The sequence below is a fragment of the Wyeomyia smithii genome, chromosome 2 (genome assembly GCF_029784165.1).
Source record: "Wyeomyia smithii strain HCP4-BCI-WySm-NY-G18 chromosome 2, ASM2978416v1, whole genome shotgun sequence".
NCBI lineage: Eukaryota > Metazoa > Arthropoda > Insecta > Diptera > Culicidae > Wyeomyia > Wyeomyia smithii.
The window spans coordinates 58549637-58575502 of NC_073695.1; the positions used below are offsets into that span (position 1 = coordinate 58549637).

The 25866-nt window shown below is 38.6% G+C and overlaps 1 protein-coding gene across 4 annotated transcripts in view; it reads right to left on the reverse strand.

Moving 5' to 3' along the window:
* LOC129722980 (protein dead ringer) overlaps positions 1-25462 on the reverse strand; it is a 217461-nt gene extending 191999 nt beyond the window's left edge. Inside the window, exon 1 of one of the 4 annotated variants that reach the window (XM_055676883.1) lies at positions 25131-25462. In XM_055676883.1, the coding sequence (XP_055532858.1) occupies positions 25131-25223 (93 nt within the window). In that variant the 5' untranslated portion in view covers positions 25224-25462. Of the gene's footprint in view, positions 1-20660; positions 20680-25130 lie in introns of those variants that run through there. The other 3 variants (XM_055676881.1, XM_055676882.1, XM_055676884.1) reach the window with 3 other exon arrangements.
* Between the last annotated feature and the right edge of the window lie 404 nt (positions 25463-25866).

Here is a 25866-nt window from a genome sequence, read left to right on the forward strand (position 1 = left end):
TCTTTTGTCTTTTTTTTTTTAAAAGTACATTATTTTGAAACGCTCTGTAGCTTCAATGATAGCTTGGATTTTTTTTACGTCAGAGGAAAAGTTGTTGTAAATATTGTGAAAAACAAACCCTTTTCATTAGATATTGTAAAATTTGGTTATAGTAGGGTAGAAGCACCGGTTTTGGCCATAGCACCAGTTTTGGCCATGATAGAATAAAATTGATAATTGTGAAAAAGTGTCTTAGATCACTCCTAATTCGAAGTTTTCTATTGAACCTGCTGATACTATTCAACAAAACTATTACAAACTTAAACAAATAAATATGCGTATTTTAGTTTTAATAAAGGAACTAACTATGCTCCTCCAGTTCACTATACAGCTTAACGTTAAGGTAGTTTACAAGCTATTTTTCATAGAGCATAACTTTGTTTAAATTTGCCCATTTCTATAACAAATCTTGTTACCAGCATCAGGCACAACTTACCACAGCACATGGATAAAAAAAGTAAACATTTTGGTGTGATTTTTCTCTGCAATATCAAAATTACCTACAGCTTCAAAAGCGTTCATTGATCCATTCTTGGCCACATATTATTGCAATTCCATGATTCATAATCTTGATATTGGCCATATGTAAACAAAACCATGGTAACGTATTGATGTTTATGAAATGTATGGAGTTTTTCGGGCTGATATTTTAATCGCATGAGATATGTGAAACTACAAAACTGGTTTGGGATTAGAAAGTCTCCGTTTGTTCAGATTATTTACAAATATGTAACTTCATTTGTATTTACCAAAACTAACGCTTCGGATTCTCAACCTTAACTTGACTATGATAAATGGCACTTGAGTTACCGAAGTTGATGTTAGCAAATAATACGAAAAAGTTTCTATGTGGAAAAGGAAACAGCGGAAGCTTCTTAATGTAGATCAATGACAGACGAAAAATTATTGACCTAAAGGTCAATGATGTGATGTCAGTGATATGTGATATTAAACATCTTATTAAGTTTAAACAAATTCTAACTTGAGTTCTTTGCCCTGCTAGCTATGTGTGAATATAATATCATTATTTAGTTTGATTATTATACATACTGGCCCTTTGGTTAGTTCAAAAACGAGGATTTTCTGCTGTTAAAATATATCTATACCGTGCTGGATCGAAACCCGTACAGTATCGAAATCCGTACACCTTGATGTTTTTTCAGTTTTAGGCATTATAAAAATTAAAACTATATGATAGTTACATGTACATTGTACATGTAACCATCATATGAATTTTCATTTTTATAATGCTTAAAACTGAAGAAAAACATCATGGTGTACGGATTTCGATACTGTACGGGTTTCGATCCAGCACGGTATGATAAAGCCAAAATATAAAATAAATTCGTGTGACTTCAACATTTTCGCGAATTGGCCACAATAGGAGACCCAAGTGGCCAATTACGAAATGCTATGGCCAAAACAGGAGCCTAGAGAAGTTTTTGGATTGGAAAATATATAAACAATACAACATAATTCAATTATTTAAACTCATTGTTAGTGTAGAATATAGGCGATTTCATCCGATTTCCCCGTTGAAATTATTCAATTACATATTTTTCGAAGGAAGAAGGACAAATATCTCTCAAACATAACATACTATGGCCAAAACCGGTGCCCTTACCCTAGGCCTGACACTAAAAAAATTTGAAAAAACTTGATTTTTTGTAGAAAAGTACCTTAAAAGTTTAGTTGCCGCAGTTTGCCACGGTTGTGACTACATTCGAAATTAAGGGAAAAACGTAAGCTTTCAAATGCATACTGTCCGCTTTAGCGCAAAACTGCGCAAATTGTCACTTTAGTGAAAAAAGCGATAGCAGATTTTTTTAGTTTTTATTTTTGAAGTTGAAATTTCATCCAGGATTAATTTTAATCATAACCATGATACCCCATTAATTAAAATTTATGATATCGTACTCAATCCGTAAGGATGAAATATAAATTTAGGCAAAAATCACAAAATTTATCAATAAAAAGTTAAAAAATAAGTGTTAAACAAGAAAACAGTAAAAAAAATCTTTATAAAATTTTAATTATGTCAAACTTTATCACTTTCTGCAAATTTAAAACAGTATTAAAAACTTTCAGCCCTTTTCAGTTCCTGATAATGAAATTCGCTAAACTGATTGAAGTGTCAAATACTAGCAGCAAATTCACACCATCAAACTCCGGCTAACAATAGCCCGTTTGAAGATTGCTTTTGCTTTGCACTCGTTGGCATACAAAAGTATAGCACACATTTTGCTTTAAGGAAAAAAAAACAAAGAACTGTCGTCCCCCTTTGCATCTTTTCCTATTCATTTAGAACGTTGTGTCATTCCAGTGTCTTGGTTTTCAAATTCATAAATTCGTTGAATTTTATTATGGAGCCTTCAACTTCAGCGGCACTACCTAATTCAATGTCTAGTAAGTTGTCAACTCATGGTGTTATGCATGTATTTATATATCCTCTTTCAACCATAGAAACCGGATTAGGAAGATAACATATATATGAAACAATGAAACATCGACAATCAGTAGAAGAAATGAAAATTGTAGCGAAAGATATTTTTCTGCTGATAAGTATAATGAACTTCGAATTTTCTGGAAACAATTCAACACAAGATATAAGCGATCACAGCGGAAGATGATAGTGATGATGACTTTTTCAATTTGTAATTAGTTTGTATTAATTATGTTGTTTTAGTTTATTTAAAAAAATATATATAAATTTAGGAAAAATTTGTTAGTTCGAGGGGTCGTCCGTGAATTACGTTTTTTTTTCAATGGGGAGGACGTCTGGTGGCACAACTTGTGGTCAAAGATCATATAATTCTATAAAAAAGGAAAAAAGTGTCAAAAAATCTTAAAAATTGGATTTCGTGCTTTATGGACGGCCCAAAACAAAAAATGGATGCCAAATTCGTGTTCAACACCCCAAAATTATGTAAATAAAAAGTTTTTGTCGCATTTATCGACACTTTTTTTGCTTGGCTAGCCTTTGTATGGAGTCGCCCCACTGTGCTGCGTGCCAAATATTCTAGATAAATGACAAGACTTGTTGGTGATTTCCTCAGTAGGTGACAAACTCATTTCTGATTGCTTTTCTCTGTTATCTGTTTTTTTTTTCACTTTTTTCTGCTTCGTTTTATGGTTAATTCTACAAAACTAAAACTAATACATTTCATCTAAACTATTTTTTTAAAGAAGAAACTCGTTGATTCTGAATTATTTACACTAAAGTCGCATTTTACGCGGGGGATACGTGCCGCGTAAAAAAACCGCGTGAATTCCGGAATCCGCGTAAAAAAAACCGCGTAAATTCCGGAATCCGCGTAAAAAAACCGCGTAAATTCCGGAATCCGCGTAAAAAAGCCGCGTAAAAAAAAACCCGCGTAAAAAAAACACGTAAAAAGCGACCTTAGTGTACTCCAATAAATTTAATAATTTTTTTAGCAATAAATATCGAAGCATTAACTGCGACAAAATCTTCTGCATTTACGGATTACTTCTAAAGGGGTTTCTTTCATGCTCAAAAATCCTGCTTCTGTTTACGTCGCAGAATTAGCTGCAATTTAGTATATCCTAGGGATTATCGACGAAATGTCCACGGACCATTATCTCATCTTCATGGACAGTCTCAGTTCTATTGAGGCTTTCCAATCGATTAAGGATATTCAGCGTTCTCCGTTTTTATTGGGAAAAATACTGGAGCAACTGAGTTCTTTATCAGGAAATTCGTATCAGATTACTTTAGTGTAGGTTCCTTCTCACTGCTCGATATCGGGTAATGAGACAGCGGAAATTTTGGCTAAGGCGGGTGCTAAAAACGGTGAAACTTACAAAAGACCAATTGCCTTCAATGAATTTTTCGCACTTGAACATCAGCATACGATCATCAGTTGGCAAATTTCTTGAACCAAAAGGGAACTGGGAAGGTGGTTGCTCACCATTATCTCCGAGGTTAAAGGGTTTGGATGCAGGTCGAGATTTCATTTGCGTGATGTCTCGGCTTATGTCCAATCGCTATAGATTTAACGCGCATCTCCGGGCAGCTCTAAATTAGTAGCTTCCCTTCAGGCTAGAGGTAGACAGCCGGCCCTTCCTGTTCGTGATGCCTTAGCGAGCCTTGACCTTCTCTACATGTCCTTTATATACGTCTTCCTGAAATCCATCCATGCCCCAGCCTAACGTCTGCATTGAAAAAATGGACAAAAATTGCCGTTTTTTCATTGGTTCACCTTCACACGCAATGACGAAACTACTTTATGCAGCATCAATCATAGTAACTCATGAGTCAGCAGAAAAAACATGACAGCTCTAACAGTCGAACTCTAACCGTGTTGGCGAAAACAGTGAATAGCTACTCCGTTCAAAAATGTACATCGAAAACGGACATCATGCGGCACTTTGTGGACACCGGATATGCCCGTTCCAATATCTACAACATCTTGGCACTGTTGGACAACAATCGGAGCATCGAAAGAAAACCTGGTTTCGGACGGCCGGCGACTCTGAGCGACCGTGCAACCGGCCAAACACTGAAAAAGTACCTGGCGAGCATGGACATACATGTCAGGAAGCGGCAGTCCCGTCTACTGGTCTTGGAGCTGCTGGTAATAACGCAGCTGCAGCGGGTAAATAAAATGGTCAAGTCGATTTTCCTAGCGAATAGCGACAGGGCGGTGGTGATGGACAACGAGTAAGATAGGTCACCCCAGATGGCAACGACTGGCAGGGCACTTCTTGTACTACTTCACCCACGAAAAAAAGTTTGCTCCGAACTGAAGTTCATTTCACACACCAAGTTTCCCAAGGAGGGTCTGTTGTGGCTGACAATCAGTGAGAAAGCTGTCAGCTGTCAAAACTCTTCTTTCGCTCCGGAGTGGTCGTGAACAGGAAAAAAATATAGTGTGAAGTGCCTGCCGGAAAGCAAGGCGCGGTATTCTAACCGGATCTGTCGTCGGCCTACTACTCGAGGCGGTTTTTAGAGGAGATGAAGCGGCTGAATATTTAAGTGGTACCCAAGTCGGCGAGCCCGCCCAACGTCCCCCAGCTGCGTCTCATCGAGAATTTCTAGACAAACCTGAAGCATAAGATCTACTCCAACAATTTTGTTACGAATACTGAGGATAAATGGATAACTAAAACGACGAAAGAACCCAAAGATATGCCTACACGCATGTTTTCGTCAGCCATGGCAATCATTAAGTATTCAATCAGTTCGAATCAATTTTTTTTTCTAAATTCAGAAGAGTTTTTCCCAGCAAAGTTTCCTACAAAGATTATGTATTAATATATTTATATTTTTCAGAATCAACTGGACATCTCTGTAGAACAAATTTTGAAAAAGTTGGTTTTCCCTCATAAAATCCTATGTATACATAATAAATTGGGCACAAAAATAGTAAGTCACCGGTCGATTTGAAACAGGACACATAAGAAACACAAACGAGAGAATAACACCATCTCTTTTCCCATATAACCGTATCCCAGTCTATTAGTCATATCATCAACGGTCTGAAAATTAGAAATACAATCGGTCAATATTTTGTTCTATTTTCTTTCCCAAAATAAGCGCTTCTGACTTTGTCTTTATCGTCCTTTAAATTTCGATTTTTTAACATAGGGAATTTTAATTGGGAATTTTACTAGAAAGTCTCATAATTTGATACAAGCAATTTTTGACGTATAATTATGTCTTACGAAAACATTGTAAGGCTGAAAATTGAAAAACCATCCAATAATGCGTCCATCGGAATGCAAAAAAAATGGGCCTATGATTGGTTATTTACTTTGATTTAGATTAAGGCCGATGGCATAGTGAACGCGAATAGCGGCAAGAAGCGATTCGCCTTGTCGCAGATTACTGTTCAGCCGTCAATAGAGCTGTGCATTTAGGCACGGCAATAGGGCACCGAAAATAGGGCTGAATGGGCAATCCAATCCTTCGAACCCTTCAAGTCACCTGGTAGGAACTGAATTTATCCTGTACTATTAAAAAGGGCAAAAGCAACTCCTCAATCATGTTTAATTTTAGGTTATATTTCGGAAGCGTGGCGACAAGTATTGGTTATCTTTATCCCCTAGGCCAACGAAAGGAACAAAGCATCCTCTAGGCCAATCAGCTCGTCTTTCTCTACACAATGGAGAAAATAATCGATGAAAACATCAAGCCATCTTATTTTTCTAGAACTCCTTCAGGCGAATATAAATATGCATATCATCCACTCGTCTGTAACCCCGATCAGAAAGAAAAAACAAAAATGTAACAGAAGCTGTTAGTTTGTTACGGGAAAAACCTTACAGGCTGTGTTTTCAATTTGATCCCTTTAGGTGTTAAAATGGTTGGCAAATGGCTGGACACGTGTAACTTGAGACCCTAATGTGGCCATTCACCTCTGTCCAGCAACTCCTATCCCAACCTCCACGTGGTGCCGACCGGAATACGAGTAACCTTAGCGGAGATCGGGTAACCAACCCCGGTGGTAACTATGGTCGTATGCTGACTGGGAAGGGGGTCGTACGCGGCTGTATCCCCATAGGGGCGGCGTACAACAGCGTCTGACCCGGAGCGGGCGGCTGAATTATGGAATGCTGTATTCCGCCAGCTATAACCTAAGATGGCAGCCCCAACAGCAGGATGTAGGTATCGCGACCCTGGTAAGGTAGCATACCGAAACCTTTCATCAACCACGAACAACGAATTTAGAAATACAGAACCGATCAATCGGCAAAAACCTAGGCTACGAACACGGAAAAAGATTAAGGTAAACGATTGGAAATTGGGTACTTGGAATGTCCAATCTCTCAATGAACCGGCGCGGGCTGGCTTGCTTGCTCGAGAACTACAGCGGCAGGGAGTCGAAATCGCAGCGATTCAGGAGGTTCGGTGGCCAAATCCCGGAGAAAGGGAACTCCGTGCAGTAGACCCTATTGCCCGCACTTCTTTCAAGTACCACATCTACTACAGTGGCGGCAAAGCAGCGGAACGGGGCGTCGGATTCGTAGTGCTGGGAAATCAGAAAACAAGAGTCATCCGGTGGAGGCCCGCAGATGACCGTATATGCGTGTTGAGGATTAAGGGCAAATTCTTCAACTACAGTTCAATCAACACCTACGCACCGACAAACGACAAATCCGATGAAGTCAAAGATGAGTTCTATGACAAGCTTGAGCGACTCTATGACGAGTGCCCAAAACACGACGTAAAATTCGTCATCAGAGACGCAAACGCACAGGTTGGGAGGGAGGATTTCTTCCGTCCGGTCATTGGAAGGCATAGCCTCCACTCGCCAACCAATGAAAACGGCCTGAGGCTGACAAACTTTGCCGCGGCCAGATGAATGGCCATATGTAGCTTCTATTTTCCAAGTTTGAATATTTGGAAACACACCTGGAGGCATCCAAATGGAGAAGCCTGCTCCCAGATCGATCACGTTCTGATTGACGGTCGGCACTTTTCGTATGTTACTGATGTTAGGTCTTTTCGGGGACCAAACATTGACTCTGACCAATATCTCGTCGTTTGTAAGATCCGCGCACGGTTGTCGAACGTGCTGAAATCTCGCACAGAGAGGACGACGCGTTTCAACATTCAGCGGTTGAAAGCTGATGGCGTGGCAGCAGAATACGCCAGAGAGCTGGATCAACGGATCGCAGAACAGCAGGAGGAAGGAGTGGAAGACATAAATGGGCTGTGGAGCAGTATTCACGGCGCCATCGAAACGACTGCGAGAGAGGTGGTAGGTACGACGCGTGGAAGACAGCCTAACGGCTGGTTCGATGCCGAGTGCCAGAGAGCGACAGATGAGAAGAACCGTGCCAGGAGCCGCATGCTCACTGCGGCTACGCGTCAGAACAGAGAGAGGTACAGGGTGGCAAGAGCTGCTGAAAATAGAACCCATCGTCGGAAGAAGCGCGAGTACGAGGAGCAGGTGCTCGCCAGCGCAGAGACAGCTATGCTCAAAACGACGTGCGGAGATTCTATAGAACTGTCAACAGAGTCAGAAGCAGGAATTTCCCGGTGCCGGTCATGTGTAATGACAAGGACGGCAACCTGCTTACTGATAAACCGACGGTTGCAGCCAGCTGGAAGGAGCATTTTCAGGCGCTATTGAACGGTGAGGTGCCAGATGAGCAGAGCAGGAACAGGATGACGATTATGAGTGACGAACAAGCTGTGGAGCCACCAACACAGGAGGAGGTGAAAAAGGCGATTAGTGAGCTGAAAAACGGCAAGGCCGCTGGGAAGGACGGTATCCCGGCCGAACTTCTAAAAGCGGGAAGCGAGCGGCTGTACGATGCGATCCACCAGATAATACTAAGAATCTGGGCGGACGAACAAATGCCGAACGACTGGTTGAAAGGCCTCATATGCCCTATCTATAAGAAGGGCCATCGGTTGGATTGTGGCAACTATCGAGGGATAACGTTGCTCAACTCCGCATATAAAGTGCTCTCCCGTATCCTGTTCTTCAGATTGAGACCGTTAACGGAATCCTTTGTTGGCGAATACCAGGCTGGTTTTCGACAAGGGCGTTCCACGACGGATCAAATCTTCACCCTACGACAGATCCTCGATAAGTTCCGGGAGTACAACTTACCGACTCACCATCTGTTTGTGGACTTCAGGGCGGCATACGACTCAGTGAAAAGAAACGAGCTGTGGCAGATCATGCTGGAACACGGTTTTCCCTACGAAACTAATAAAGCTAAGTCGTATGACACTGGAGGGATCAAAATCGTGCGTGCGGATAGCTGGCGAGACATCAGCCGCGTTCGTAACGTTGGATGGACTGAAGCAGGGGGATGCGCTTTCCAACCTACTGTTTAACATCGCTCTTGAGGGTGCAGTACGAAGAGCAAACGTCGAAAGAAACGGTACGATCATCACGTTATCTCACATGCTTCTTGGCTTTGCGGACGACATCGATATCATCGGTATCAACCGTAAGGCCGTGGAGGAGGCCTTCGTACCTTTTAAGAGAGAAGCAGCGAGATTGGGACTTGTCATTAACTCTGCCAAAACTAAGTACATGGTAGCTGCCAGAGAGCGTGGGAGTCCCCGTGGTGTTGGTGCTGAGGTGGAGATAGATGGGGAACGATTTGAAGTGGTTGACGAATTCGTTTATCTTGGTACGCTTGTGACATGTGACAACGATATGAGCCGTGATATGAAACGACGAGTTGCAGCTGCGAACAGGGCTTTCTACGGTCTGCGTAACCAGCTAAGGTCCTGTAGTTTGCAAACTCGCACAAAACTAGCGCTGTATAGGACGCTGATACTCCCGGTGGCCCTTTACGGACATGACGTTTTTGAGCGTAAAGTTCTGCGATCGATACTTGGCGGTAAACTGGAAGATGGAGTGTGGCGTAGACGCATGAATCACGAGTTTTTTTTTCTTGATTTATGGTGAATCACGAGTTGTACCAGGTATACAAACATGCTGATATAGTGAAGGTAATACAGCGGGACAGGCTTCAGTGCGCTGTACATGTAGCCAGGATGTCTGACGAGAGAGCCGCCAAAACTATCTTCAGTAGAGAACCAGGAAGAGGCCATCGACTCCGTGGTAGGCCTCGCACGCGGTGGATGTGCGCGGTGGAAGAAGATGCACGATCTGCTGGTGTACGGAGAGACTGGAGAACGGCTGCCCAAGACAGAACAAGCTGGACATCTCTAATTCGTTCGGCCCTAGACCGGTGAAAGGTCCGTTAGCCAAAACAGTAAAGTAAGTAAGTAAAAGTAAAGTAAGTAAGTAGGTGTTAAAATAACAAAAATTATAACAGAAATGATTCTACTAATATCAAACACATATCAAAATGTGTTACTGATGTATCAGCTTTTTAACAAAATAAAATAGTACATATATAGAACAATATAATAACAAACATTGTTAGAAACAACAAGTATTGATAAAAACAAAAAATTAGTTAGACTTGTTTCATTCAGATTCAATTTAGTTATCAAAATTATATGGAAAAATACAGAATTGTATCAAAATATGTTATTTGTATCTCACGTTGATATAATTTTGTAATTTTTTAGTTCTGCTCTTCTGATCGGGACAGCACTTCATATTATTGTTACAAAACTAAAGAAATCTTTTGCAGTCAAAGTAATCTCACTTCCGGAGAAGAAAATTACGCTAAATAATATAAAATATAAAGGTGAGCTCTCAGACAATGTCAATTACCTAGGAGTACTCCTTGACATGAAAAATTCAACTGAAATACACAACTAGAGCAGGTAATAAGCAAAGTTCCAAATACTCTATTGATATGTAATAAAACTTTTGACAAATAGTGAAGTTGGGACCGAAAATGATCCATTGGATTTATTCAGCTATTGTGAAACCCAGAATTACCCTCGCTTCACTGGTCTTGTGATCAAAAGAGAAAGGTGGTCAAGATTAGTTGAAAAAATTTCAACGACTAGCTACTCTTTCAATAACGTATCCAATGAGAAATACTTCTATTAAAGCATTAGGAGCTTTACTTTTTATGCCTCCACTGCATAAGTTTGAAAAAATAAAAAATCAAAAAATTTATAATCGAGTTTTTCGGATAATCGCGTCACAGAAAAAATACTCAAATTTGTGATTAACGAAAAAAAAATTTTTTTTTTTTTTCATTTTACTTGTATGATGCATTGGCGTAACCAGATATTATTTTTCAGGCGGAAAGGGGGGAAATCTTGAGAAGCAAAGAAAAAAAATTGGACATTAATTATTTTCACTTAATTCGAACATGTCCCAAATAAGCCGTGTATGAAATAAATGGTGACAAATATGCCAGAAGAGATGGTAAAGGTATAATTTCGGAGTAAATATTAAAAACGAACACCAAGAAATAAAATTCCGGATAATTGAGTCTCTGGAAAATCGAGTCCGACCTGTACTATTAGAATCCAAAAATAGTGCTTTACGGATCGAAAGATTCTAAATAGCCTAAGAACTATTAGTTTCGATTCTCTAGTAATCAACATTGAAGACAGGATGGAGAAAAGATACCTGAGCGTGATGTTTGGGAATTCGGTGGTCCCGATCTCCGTTCAGGATCAATCGTTGTCTACACAGATGGTTTAACAATGAACAATCGAATGGGAGCAGGGGTAATCGGTCCAGAAACAGACCTATCAACTCCAATGGGCCAATAGCGAACTGACTTTCGAGTTGAAGTCCAAGCAATTCTGGAATGTCCTGTTATACGCCTCACAGAAAATACAGACACTTAAACATTTGCATCCTGTCCAATAGCCAAGAAACTTGAAACGCTCTGACTTGGGTCGTCTCTTCAGTTCATAGGATCAGAACCCTTCTGTGGCTTATCCGCCACATTCAAAATGGAGCTGGAAGTCAAAGCGATTCATCACACCGGACGTTTCTATGACTCGCAAAATACTGGAGCTTGCAAAGGAAGATCTAAGCACATGTACTGGCCTCTGGTTGCTCTTCGATCCAAATGCGGCAATTTTGCTTATTAACATACCTATTTAACCAGAAATGAGCTTCGTCACTGAACCCATTTTTTTTGGTAAAAATGCGCGAAAAACATTTTTCACAGAGGACTAATTTTAGTAATAAAATTTGATTATTTGTAAGCAAATGGCAAACCAAACTGAGTACATTAGGCTTTGATAGCTGTCAGAATTCCCGCGTGAACTGTCAAATCTGAATACACGAAAAACCAAATAGCAAAAAAAAATCACCCTTTATAATATCAGATTGGACTGATGCTATTGGTCATATCATAACGGTAACTTTCAAAACTAGTACGATATCCTGACTAAGCAAAAATCAAGAAGGGGCATATGTCCCGAAAGATCTAAAAACTAGTCGCAGTGACGAAACTATTCAACACGGAAAAAACTCTCGATGCGTTTTACCAGCCGTTTTTTTTAATGAAACAAAAAATGACGGTCATTTAGTCAATATTTACCAGAAATGTTTTAAAACTTACTGGTAAGTCAGGCGGTTGGTAAAACCATCGGAAGTATATTTGGCATTCCATTATCTGAATGACCTCGCTTTTCCGTAACTCTTTCGTCACGGTATAATACAAAAGATAGGTTACACGGTGACGAAGATTTATGACAATGAATACCATGTTGTTCTTTAGTTTCGAGTAGTTAATAAACATACCCAATAATACATTATTGATAATCAGTTTCTCAAGAGTTTCTGAAATTAAAAAAGAACTTAATTACTAACAATTTCACCCAACCCAACCACGACAATTTTGTTGCCGAACCTCAAAAAAAACTTTTTTCTCACGTCAACCTGCCGCCAGCAGCATCAGGCGATGCGTAGCCGGTCGTCAGTCACATCGCGCATGGCCCGACAGACAGAAGTCGATGATCGCCTCTAATTCGCTCCAATAACTATAATCACCATCATCATCACCATCACCAGCATCACCCCATCTCGATCGAGCTGAGCTGAGGATCATTGAACGGGGTATACTTATGGCACCGTATTTTCGTCGGCAGCAAACCCTCTAAGCAAATTGGCCTGCGTCACCCGAGCTTAGAGGATCCATAGGTGACACGGCAGCAGCCTGCAATTAGCCAGCTTCATACTGCAAGCTACCCGGCTTAGAGTGAATGACAAGCGAGCAGTGAATTGATCACACGCTGAACTTTTGTGGAGCGCTGTGAGGGAGCAAGAAGTATAGTTCTCAGGAAAAGGAGTGCACCCAATAATTGCAACATGAGTGGTGTGTAATTATTCGGTGCACCCGGTTAACGACGATTGACGGTATGGTACAGTTGTACTTGCCGGTATCACGCGTGAACACGTGAGGAACCACCTGAAGGACCAGGTTTAAAGTCTTCGAATGTTGCTAACTAGCTGGCATTAACTGATCACAACTTCTTTACTACTTCTTTACTACTAGTGTTTGTTGCTGCCAATTTGCATTTTTTTTTATTTCTAGTTTTTTAGAAAGGATCAAAACACGAAGTATTCCTTTCTAGAAAAAAAAAAAATCACGTGAAGTATATAATATCAATAGTTTGGTTTATTAAAACAATTTTATACTACTGCAATTCACATTCTCTTGGACGAAAAGTCAAGCTCAGTAAGATAAAGTTTCAAAACGAGGATTATTCCCAGCAATAGTTGCCTTTTAATAGTTTCATAAATGAAAATTTTCTAAATTTTGCTAAACTATGTTAAAAGTGTATAGAATCACAGTTGCCTTTTTTTCTCAAAAAAATACCAACTAATTCCGAAGCCGCTGATGCTGATAATAATAAATCATCTGTACATAACACTATAGAATAAGCTATTTTCTTCAAAAGATTTTCTGAGCTAGGTTCCAACACGTAAGAACACTATATGCTAAGCATGATCAAGCCTTTCGAATCCACAACTCAAACGTCACTTACTCTGTGTCACTTACTCTGTGTGTGTTGTAATCAAGCCGTTGCAAACGTTTTACATACGGGGACACAGCAGCAAAATCGACACGCGAACCCTCGGTCGTGATCACCTGAGTTCAAATTTCGTCACATTTTCACACGCCTTGGATCCCAGAGCCGGTCGTCGTTAGCTGGCGTGGTGCAAGAGTTCGAACCATGCGGGGTGCGCGGTCTAATGTGAATTTCCCAGAAACTGCTCGGACGGTTCACTGTAACGGATATATGAACGTACGACGCGAAACTCTGGTTCCACTGCACAAACTGCGTGCGTGTGTATTTGGAACGCTGCTTGATGGCTGCTGCCACAAAGTGTACGCTTTCCCACCGGCCGGATCGCAACACGGCCAGTGCACCGGTGCAGGATAATTGCGGAATTAAGAGGCAAGAACTGAATTCATTGTACAAGCGTACAACACCTTGAATCGATGGCCACCAAAGATAGATGTACGTTTATAATAACGCCATTTTTGCGTCTGCTTTATTTCTGGTTAATTTATATTAATTGCTGGATAATTGTTTTGAATTACTTATGGTACACAGCCGTAAACGTTTGTTTTTATAGATTTTTTTGTTGTAAGAGTGGCTTTTAGCATTCTGCTTTCCATGTTCTTTGCCATATTATCACCAACACAACTGTCGTTCTATCCGCCATTAGTCAATTATTGCTGGGGTTATAAATGCGCAACCGGCCCTTAGCTTTTATATATTTAAATAAACATAGGAGAATTGTATGTACATGATATGCGTCGATTGCAATTATTTCAACGTTTTTGTGACTGTTTGTGTGCGGTGAGCAACACTTCAACCATCGGAAGCCCTGATAAAGAGAACAACCGACGCTGCAGGGCTGATTGGTTTGAAAAAAAAAGAAAAAAATACAAAATAAATTGCTTCCTTTTTTCTTCTTGTTTGCATCACTTCTTTTTTACTATTAAACCCAAGCAAGGCAATAAAAATTTGCATTAAATCCGAGATGATAAAAATCTGAACGAAACGATTGCTCTCTACATCGTTTATAAATTGTAAACATATACTTACATTTAATTAAACGTTTTTATACTTTTAGTGAACAGTCCCTTGCATACGTTGAAGGGTTGTTCCCAGTGAGTAACTTCAAAGAATATCCGTTTCCTTTTCGAGTCTTTGATGGGTTCAGAACTGTTTATACCCCGAGGACATGATCCAGTTTTTCAATAATTACTGGGCAGTAGTTATTTTGTTCTGCCCACGGTCATGACTATAAAAACTGCATTGTTCAGGGTAACGAATTTCGATTTTTGCTTCGTAGAAATATTTTACTATCATTTTTATACCTACTCCGTTATACCCAGATACATGTTTTATAAAAAACGATGACATTTTTTCCAGTTCTTCGGTTATTGAAGAGAGTTACAGGTACAGTTCTACAATTTTTTTCTGATTATCGTATTTCTACATAAAATAATAATTTTGATACAAATAAATTTAAAATAACTCAAAAGCAGACGTGAAAGAGGCAACTTTTTCCACAGATCGTTTGAAGAAGTTCACACGCTTTCAAGCCAGCTTCGACATTGCCATCATCAGCAGCAATCGAAATGTGTGGGCTGCTATCATTTCTGCAATCACACCCACCGCACTGGATTGAAACTGATCGCTAGCTCCGATGCGGGTGACCCTGACTGCTAACAAGGGTCCAGCAAACGGCGTCCGGGCATCATCAGAATTGATCTCGTTAATCTGCTATGCACACAGGCAGAGTTGCCAATAAAATTTTCGATTTAACTGGAATAAAGCTGAAGGAAAAACTGGATCCCAAATAAATTTAGAGAAAAGGAAAAAAAGATTGTGAAGGAGCTTTTCTGTTACGGGGATTGAACCCAGTCAGTTCAGTTTTGGATCTTAAGAGATAACTCTTCGCAAAAAATTACTCATTTTAATCAGAACTGTCTTGTTTTGTTACATTTTGTTAAAATTATGGACTGAAAAATTTCCTCTAACAGCAACAAAATTTGGAATTACGCAATCAATCTATCTCAAAATTAAGATATAGAGCTTTTCCATTTACTTTTATATTCAAGAAAAGTATTAACGCAACATTTCCTTCCGTTACATCAGTGAAGTTTAAATTTCAATATTTCTGACTTCGCTATCTTTTGGTATTTAAGTCCTCTAATATTTTTTCACTGCTACGCAACAGAAATTAAATAGAAGATTTTTTTTATGGTCTGGCAAAATCTATTTGTTTGGTTTTATCTCAACCATGTCATGCCGTCTTTTATTTGACCGTGTTTCGTGCGAGAAGATGGTATACTGAAAATGCTGTTACAGGTTGTCGAAAACCTGGAAAAACCTGAAAAATCATAGAATGTTAGGGAATTCATTTTTTGATTAGGAAAATAAGAGAACTGACAAATATTCAGAGAAAATTTTTCAAACCAAGACGCGATTTTTTTGAGCGGCTTTTAGTGCAAAAACTGATTTGTTTTTCACCGCAAAAGATTAATTCGGGACATCTACTGTTGGGTTTCATATCCGATTATACTTTATTCACTGTAATTTCGGATTTGCGTTGATCTACGTTGTACTTTTTTGTGCCGAATGCTGAAAAATATCAGGGAAATTGATGTTAAATTTCATGGAAAATCAGGGAATTTTATTTTGAAAATTTATTCGCCACCCTGTGTTAAGAATTGTCATAAAAATTTATCAATCTACAAAATTTCCGTTTTAAAAATATTTCCGAAAACCAATCGGAGCTTAGTGAATAAAAAACTGGATAAAACTGGCAAATATCTGAAAAAACTGGAAGATTTTGGGAATAAACTGTTTGACTGGATCTCTTGAGAAAAACTGGAGGAATCCAGTTTAAACTGGAGAAATCCAGTTTAAACTGGAACATTGGCAACCCTGCACACAGGCATTGTGTTCATCTCCATAGCGATGATGTCTTTATCAAATTAGCTCGATCGTTCGGCCAGCCAGCATAATTTGCGGTTACCATTTTCAACCCCAGCCGCATGTCGGTTGACCCGTTTGTAGAAATGATGTGGTTTGGTGCGAAAAATTGCTTCTTTTACTCTCGTGTATAGTTCGTTTAATTTCATTATCCCGTTTGCCACGGTTGTCAAGAGTCACACATTTGATTAATGATAAATGTCACCACAATATTACTGTGTTCACTGTCAGGCAACACTGTTTGTTTCATTTTTCAACTTTGTGTTCATAAAATACCATATCATGTCATATCGTAGCAACACGTTAGAAAGAAAGCTTTGATTCCAGCATGAACTAAAAAAACGTAACACCAAAGCAGTAAAATAACTCAATTTCTTGGGCTTCTTCCTCGGTAAGACACGTATCGACGCTTCTAATTCCTGTCGGTATGATATTAAATATTCCTTCTCCTTTTCCCCTGCTCGTTCCGTCTTATGCCATTTGTTCGCCTTTGCATGCCTTGCCGAAACGACATCGATAACAATATGAATGTGGTGAATATGAGGCGAAATCCGATATCGTCTCAGACAGAATTTAATTTTCAATAAACGTCAGTCAGGTCCGTGTCGTGCCTTACCTTGTGCCTCTTTCATTTCGTTCCACCAAGGCTTACGAGCACGTCAGACGGAAATACGTATCGATTGGATTTTAATACAAAATAAATCGACTTAGTGCAGCGTGTACGAGTATGTACTGCAACGGAAGAAAACCTCCGAGCGCAAGCTGGGTATTAAATTCCTGCTGTCTGCAGTGTTTTGCTAGTCATCGGAAATCTTCAATCTGCTGACATAGTTTGAATAATGCGTTCATCTCACGGCCGAAAGTCCGCAAGTAACCCGACACACTTTCCTAAAATTAGCCTTTACTCAACCCATAAAATAGGCTAATTAATCCTAAAATTGGAATGTCATATAGCAGCATGTTCGGCAGCAACGCACACCACTGGCAACCGGCAGCAAAATCCGAATCTTTTCTATGCTTTCTTCACGCTACAAAGTGCTACGAGCAAAGATAGAATGAGCGCATAGAACCAAAAAACGCTAAAATCTGTCACATCTGGTTAAAATTCATCGATATGGCACGAACGGGAGTCTGTCTGGTGAGGAACGAGGAACAAAAAATCTGCGCGCCAACAGACCCCCTCTTCTCGACGACGAAGAGGATTAGGAATGTTTCCTTGTCCCGACTAGAACTAGCTTTGTTTACATGTTTATGCGTTTGGCTTCCTGTGCTGTCTATTTAGGTCACTCATTCACTTACCTTAGCTCAGGGCGAGGCGGCGGTGAAACAATAAGTTTTCTAACCTTTCTAACTAGTGTTCGGAGTAATTGTGAGCACTTATAATTGCGTAGAATATACAAGTGCGTGACTAATCCATTTATTTAACTCGAACCTTTTGAATTATCTTAGTCTTACCCGATAATTTGAAAAAACACAAGTAAATCTAATTAAACAAATTGAGCTGTGTTCCGTACTGTTGATAGTACTATTCCAATTGAAATAGGTACCTAACAGAACATGAGTCTTTTAGATTTGAATGAAATTTTGCATTGGGTTTCGACTAGAATACAAATTATTTTTCACGAGTTTTTCGACCATTTTCACTCGAGCCTTGTTTTCAAAAGAACATTTATCAAAAAATTGATCTCTAGTGAAAAATTTTCTACGTACTAAGAAAAAGGGGAATAGCTACAGGTATGCTCTCGTACTCTCACCTCATTTTACTCAATACAGAGTACTCCAAAATGGAAGCGTATGAAATTAGACCAATGATCCAAAGTAATTTTACTTTGATTTGCTAATCAAAGTAATATCCTCGAATAATGTATAAGAAAAAGTTGCATAATATAAGCTCTTCTACCTAGTCTCCACCGCTCAGGCTGGATATCAGACATGTTCAAATTAACTAGTTAACGATGACAGCGATTGCAAGAACTGTGCAATTCCACAAAAAAAAAACGGGCAACCAATTCAATCGATCATTTTTTATTTGGCTGAAACATTGAATAGACATTTCCATGGGCAAAAGATGTCATTTTGTGCTCTTGGTTTTTTTTTTTAGAAATACAACTCATTTTTGAGAAGCTATTTAAAAATACCAAGTTGAGAAGGTGTTGAAGATTACAAATATTTTAAGAGCCACAACGCACAGTGGTTCGCCCATAGGCCAATGTAGAAAAGCTGTTTTTGTTGGTCTATGTTATGAACATTTTACTTTTGAGCACGAGATAACTGAAGGTGTTTGACACTTGCAAAATCAGCTTGAACAGAACGTGTTTTTCAAGTTGTGTATATTTCCGCTGTGGATCAAATTTAATTGCTTCATCTGCTTATTTTCATCATGAAACTTCAGAAAACAAGTATGTTTTGCTATTGCGGTATTGTTTAAATAGGTATGTGCTAAACTGTAATCATAATTAGTCGTAAAAGGGAACGTAGAAAAAAAGTCAAAGAGCACCACTTATACTAAAATTCATGTAAACTTTTATATGTGTTTCGCACAAGATACTATCACCATATTACCACCAAAAGAGAGATTGAGGACTTAAAAAAGAATCGTCGAAGGTGCATATATTTGCATCCAAGTCGATGGCAAGCGGTTAAAGATGGTTACTTTTTCGTTTGAATTTTATGCTTTTTACATAGTTTCTACCCTTCAAGGGTTGTGATACATTCGGCTCAATTCTACAAATTTGTACTTAAACATTTGTCTTTATTCAATACCGTTGTCTGCCTTAAAGTTGGATGATGGCAGTCCCGAAAAAGGCTTGTTATAGGCAAAAAACACCTAATTCTGTCGATTTCAGTAGTTTTCAAAAACAACACTGTACGAAAATGGTTTATGACCGCCCTTGCCATACAATTCGAACCACTGTGCAACGGTTTGTTTGATCGTTGTGACGTTTTCGGCAAAGTTATAGATAGTAATTTTGTTTTCCTGAAAAAAATATACACTCGAGAGAAATTTTTTTTGAAAAAAAAGTTAAAAGAAAAATTAAAAATTAACTGTCTAAAAAAGCACAATAAAAAATGGATACTAGAAAAAATTAGCTAAACATTGATGACTGCCCGATCATGGAGAAGTCAAGAGAAAAAGGTAATTTAAAAAATTTTTGCTATGTTCTGAAAATCAGTAAATACTAATTTTTGACGTAGAACTACGTCTTTTTTTAGCTACTACATGAGGGTGAAAAAAATCTATTAACGGAAAGTGGACAAAATTTATCCCTTTTTAAATGCTTATAGGTTGGTTTGTTTCAAACCGATTTCCTTCATTCCTACAGCGATCGATTGGAAAGTTATGCACGCATCCGCCCAAATGCAGAAAATTGTTGTTTGGTTATGCGAACTATTGTACTGTTGAAAATTACCAAACCTAGTGGAAACGAAAATTACTTCCTCTGATTGGGCGTTTTCTAGCTTTCCCTAAAAAGGTCGATAAAATATTATACCTAGTTAGCCGGGAATGCGCTCTTTGGGTTATAAAAGAGCCTGCTTCCGGTTTACATTTTTTTGGTAGATGACGGACGGACGGACCTATATTAGCAGTAGTGAAGTGCCATTGTCAGCTGGCTTTCCGAATTTGCTTTCGGCTTGAACAAACCACTTGCACATATCTCAGCAGCAGCGCGGTAGCAGCAAACGTTTCGATTCGCCAGTTGAGGACTTCGGCCTTTGAGCTTCGCCATCTTTTGACAACAACACAAGCAAGTATTCTGTGCTGGATTCTAGCAATCCAAATCTACCCCGGCCGTGTAAGAGTGCCTTATTCCCCCACTGTCGGAGTAGCACAACGGTTGCGATCAACATCATATCCAATTTTGAACAGCAAACTAATTGAATCGTATCGTTTTCGAACAGCTAATTTGCACAAAAATTCGAATAGGTAAATAATATCGCTAATGCTTTTTGCCTTTCTCCTAGAAAGGTAGAGCAATCACTGGCAAAACTGAAAGTATAAAAGTGCTCTAAAAGGCCGAATGACATATATCACTCGACTCAATTCGACGAGCTGAGCATTTTTTGTATGTGTGTATGTGTGTGTATGTGCAACTTTTCAATCTCACTCGATTTTCTCAAAGAGGGCTGGACCGGTTTTCATAAAATTACTCTCCATTCTTCCATAAAATCCTATTAAATTTTATTGTAATCGGATTTTTAGTTTGTATGTTATTAAACAAAATCACGAAAGTTCTTTATATCATTATATAAGTTCTGGAGACTACTCAAACTCACTTACTTTTCTCAGAGATGGCTGAACCGATTTCCACAAAACTAGTGTCAAATGAAGTGTCTAGCTGCCTCATAACACTCTATTGAATGTTACTGTAAACGGACTGTAACTTCGTCTGCAATGTATCAAAATGTGGAAATCACGAAAATGCATTATCTCAGAAACTACAAAACCGATTTGAACAATACTGATATCAGATGAACGGGCTAGTTAAGGGTTAACTGATGAATCATATCATATTTGAAATAGAAAAAAAATGCTACTATAAATAATCGAATCTAAAGAGATATTTTATCGAATGATATATAATCGAGTCTATATATAATCAAGTCCAACCTAAATATGAGTACAGTGTTATTTCGATTATAGCACGATCAAAAAAAAAATTCGCGTCAAATATTTAAAACATATTTATTCCATGTTATTTGCATGTGTTAGTGTATGTTTATATGTGTTTGAATGTTATGTTTTAAACATTCGGCATAGTTTCACTGCTGACTACCAACAATTTGTTTTGAGACTGATAAATATATCCAGCAAGTATTGTCAAGGTGTTTTTTTTTTTTAAATTGAAGTCTCACCGCTAGGTGGATCAATTTGGGTTTTTTAATGTTCTCATTCATGTTTAGCAACATTTAGTATAGCAGTAAAAAATCTTTTCTATCGTCGTGGATGTCAGTAGCACGGGGATTGAGGCCATCATGATGGTTTGGAATATTACTTAGTTAAAACATAAATTTCGAACTTCAGCACGGCACTACATTTCTTACTAACTAAACTAAATCTTGAACAATTTGCTAACTAAAATCAGCCATAATTAAAAATTGTTGGTTGATAAAATTTGCATTTATTGATCTTCAACCCAAGATAAAAGTGTAGCCACCAGAACTACAAGCTGAATATATGTTTGATTTTTTGTCACTCATGAGACATTTTGGATTTTGAAAGAGTCGCATTGTTCAATATTTAAGTCATTCGAAAATATAAATAGAAACTTAGAAAAAAAGGTCTGAAAAACTCACTTATACCTGAATACCTAGCATGATACCAAAAGCTGTCGGAAACATGAATAAATCTGATAAATAATGAGTCTTCCTAATCTCTAGTTTCAGCTTAGGCAACATCCATTAATTACGTAACGCTTAAAATCCCATTTTTCACTAAAAAAGCATTTCCGACCTATATGTGACAAAACTTTTTTTTTCCTAAACGTGGTTTGATATGTTTTTCTATAAATGAGAATTACGTACGTCGTGTACGGAGATTCCAAAAATTACTTAGGGTGAACTTACCTACCCTTTCCAATAGTAGATCACCCACTATATTAACTCAATGTATGCGAAAGCTCGGGGGATTTTCAGAAAACATCCATCAGAAAACATCTTATCCACTTTATGCATAACAAACATTCATAAATTCTGATTTATGTTAAGAGAAATTTAATCAATCTGATGGGTGGTCCACTATAGGTTAATAAAGGAAAGAGGTCCACTATTAGTTAATTATTTCTATATCATTGATCTCGTAATCATATTTTTCCACCGAAATAGGATTGAGTAGATAGAAAGAAAACAAAATAGGATAAATTAACCTATAGTGGACCACTCGTCACTCAATTCCTCCCAACATTAAATAGAAATTAATAAATGTTTCCCGTGATTCTGATACAGATTGGCTACATAAGATGTTTTCGGATGAAAGTTTCCTAAAAATCCCACGAGTTTTCACTTAAATTCAGTTTCACTATTACTATTACACTCACACCACATATTAACCTATAGTGGACTCCTTTTCTACAGTGGACCACTCGTCGAATAAACTCAATTTTTGCGAATACTTGAGGGATTTCCAAAAAAATTCATCTAGAATCATCTTATCCAGCCAATCTGCATCAGAATCACAAGAATTAGGATAGAACTAACTTGGGTGGACCACTTTCTTCACTGGACCACCCGTTAAATTATCTCATTTTTTATATAAATCGAAATTTATTAATGTTTCTTGTGATTCTAATGCAGATTAGCTCGATAAGATGTTTCTTGATGGAAGCTTACTGAAAATCCCTCGAGTTTTCCACTAAAGGATGTGGTCCATCCGAAGTAATTCTACCCTATTTATGAATTCCGATTTAATGTTGAGAAAAATTGCGTTAATGAGTGGTTTACTACAGAAAAAGGATTTATTATAGATTAATTCACACTATCTTATCTTTGTATGAGAGCCGACAATCGTTCACCTACATTTACGAACGAAAGCCTACTGCGACGCACAAATCAAATGGAAGCACCTGGTTGTGATTGAACTAGAGTAGAACTACCTTGGATAAACCACTTCCTTCAGTGGACCACCCTGATCAAAAACTGTTTATTCCCTTGATATAGGGTAAATTAGCTTACTGTGGTCTCCTTTCCTATGATCCACTCTCTAGATTATTTCTATTTAAGCGAAAACTAGATTTTCAGGAAACTTCCACCGGGAAACATCTTATCCAGCCAATCAGAATCACGAGGAACATTTACAAGATAAATAAGAGCTTCGTAGCCGTGAGTTTACAGAGCTTCGTAGCCACAAGGGCACAAGTGACAAGCGAGTGGTGATAGGTTCGAATCTTAGTAGAACCAAGCCTTTCGTTGGCAAAAGCACTTTAAGTATGGGTTTATTCTCAGGCTCTTCCACGCAAAACTTTCTTCCAGACCTAATAACCACTGGTCTGAAGCTTCGATAATATCATAGACTATAGCACGTTATACGCTGTTAGAGTGATAGATGGCAGGAGGACATGATAAGGTCGATAAGGAAGGCAGTAGGTTACTAAGTCTAAAGGAGAAGACAAAAAGTACTATAACACGGAGCAGGTTACCTCTCAATGAGTATCACTGCAAAAGGGTGAAAAAACAAAAAAAAAAATGTGCGAACAGTAAAAATGTCCGGACAATGCCACAAAAGATCAAAAAACTACTGGTCGCAGTAAAGGCCCATACAAAAAAAGGTAAATTAATCTAGAGGACCCTTTCCAATAATGAACCAGCCGCCAGATTACCTTTCATCGAGACACATTTTATCCAGTCAATCTGCATCACAAACATTTTTAGATTCCAATTTTTGTTAACAGAAATTGAATTAATCTGACGGGTGGTTCACTATACGTTAATAAAGTAAAGGAGTCCACTATAAATGAATTTAGCATAAGTTCCGATTTATGTTAAGAGAAACTGAATTAGTCTGACTGGTGGTCCACTCTAGGTTAATTAAGCAAAGCGGTTTACTATAGGCTAATTTACCCTGCATTGGAATTTAAAAATGTTTCTCGTGATTATTGCGGATTAGCTGGGTAAGATGTTTCCCGATGGAAGTTTCCTAGAAATCTCCAGAGTTTTTCGTAAATTGAGTTAATCTTACCGGTGGTCACTAGCGGACGTAGTCCATCCAAAATACTTTTACCCTAGTTGTCCACCTCTCCGTTTCATCCGTTTCCTGTTCACGGTTGGCAATCGGCTTCTCTCGAGTTCCTCAATGCATTCTTAAAATGAGTAACAATGTTTCCAAATTTTAGTAACGAGTCTTTTAACGTGGACTTAATGGTTCCTTCTTTTTCAAGAATTTGATGGTTCTTTCACGTTTTAAAATTTTACACTGTTAACATTCTTTATAGTTTTCACAGCACGGATACCAAGCGTGCAAATTTGTCTGCAAAACTCAATTTGACTGCAAACAAAATTGTCCAGAATTTCCTCCAAATTTTTTCATATTGTTTAAAACTTCTTGTGTAATTCTATTGTTCCCTGTTGTTCCCTGTTCAGTTTCAAGCAGTCTTTTTAGTTATCGTTCATCCATAAACATTCAGCCAGGAAAAAATGTGGCGTTCGTAGTGCTCAGTACCTCGACTAATTTTGATATTTTTAGACTGACAATACCCAACTGATAGAAACAACACAAGTCATACCGAGCGAGTTTTCTTTGCTATGGGACTAATCCTTACTACACTGTTGCCGTTCTTTCTATTGAACACCCCAAAGCTAGTCACACAACTTTCGTGAGAATATCCCGATACAAAAACAACACCTGAATTAACGCACAGAAAACCGGTTCTAATGTTTTTTGTTTCATCCAATACTACCAGAAAGCGAGCCCTCAATGGCCATTATGAACGGCATTGCAAAACATATTATACTTTACATTACCAGTTGGGTATGATAAAATATGTTTATTTGAAATATATCACGGGAAAATTTTTGATAATCCATTTTTTTACAATATGATAAATTGGAAACAAATTTACGCGCATATATCAGCATTTTTCTATGTTCAATAACACTACTAAATTAACGTCACTATATGGTGAGTAAATGTGTGTCAATCAGCAGTACAACCCAACTCGAAAAGCACAGACAAGAAAAACTTGCACTTGTTTAACTAGAAGCAAGCCAGGCCCACAACTCGAACCAATAATCTTTAGGACAAACTCCGATAACTTACCAGTAGCGAAGAATCGCAGCCATGATCCTGCTCGAAGCTACCATCCAAGCGTGCCTCGCAGTGCTCCATCGGGGAGACGGCGTAGGCCGGCATAGGCAGTGGATTTTTGGACCGAATTTTACGCTTTGATTCTCGAGCGATTGGCTCGCTCGAACTTGGTGCCAATGGAAAAAAGGTTTTTTTTTTCACAATTAAAATTAGTGCCAATGCTGGCCGGTTTACAGAAACAATACCGCGTGTTGCCGATTCGTTTCAACTACACACCGTACAAAAGCAATCAACGACACAACACTACTCACAATTAATTTCTCCGATAAACAAAGCCGTTCGGTCCAGCTAGAACGAAGCAGGCCGAACTATAATCATCAGATAAGCAGAAATGTCAATTTTACACTCGTCACCGTCGTTTATGGCGAAACAGAACACACGCTGAAAATTAGGCTTTCTGTGGAGACTGAGTGTGGTGGAAAAAATGGTAAACGTATAATTGGATACTTTTTTTTGCGTTCGGTTATTGTTTCTCTCCCGAGCAATTTCAGCATTCGCGCCAATCACAAATCGAATGCTACGCTGGTAAAGTTAATTATCGATTGCTGTGTGCTTGTGTGGCAGTAATACTGAGAGCGCTATAAAACGGTGCTAACGCTTCCAGTGGGGTGATGTCACTCAGTGGACATTTTATCTCAAAACAAAAAATCAAATCAAAATATCGACCGAGAACGGTTTTACGAGACCA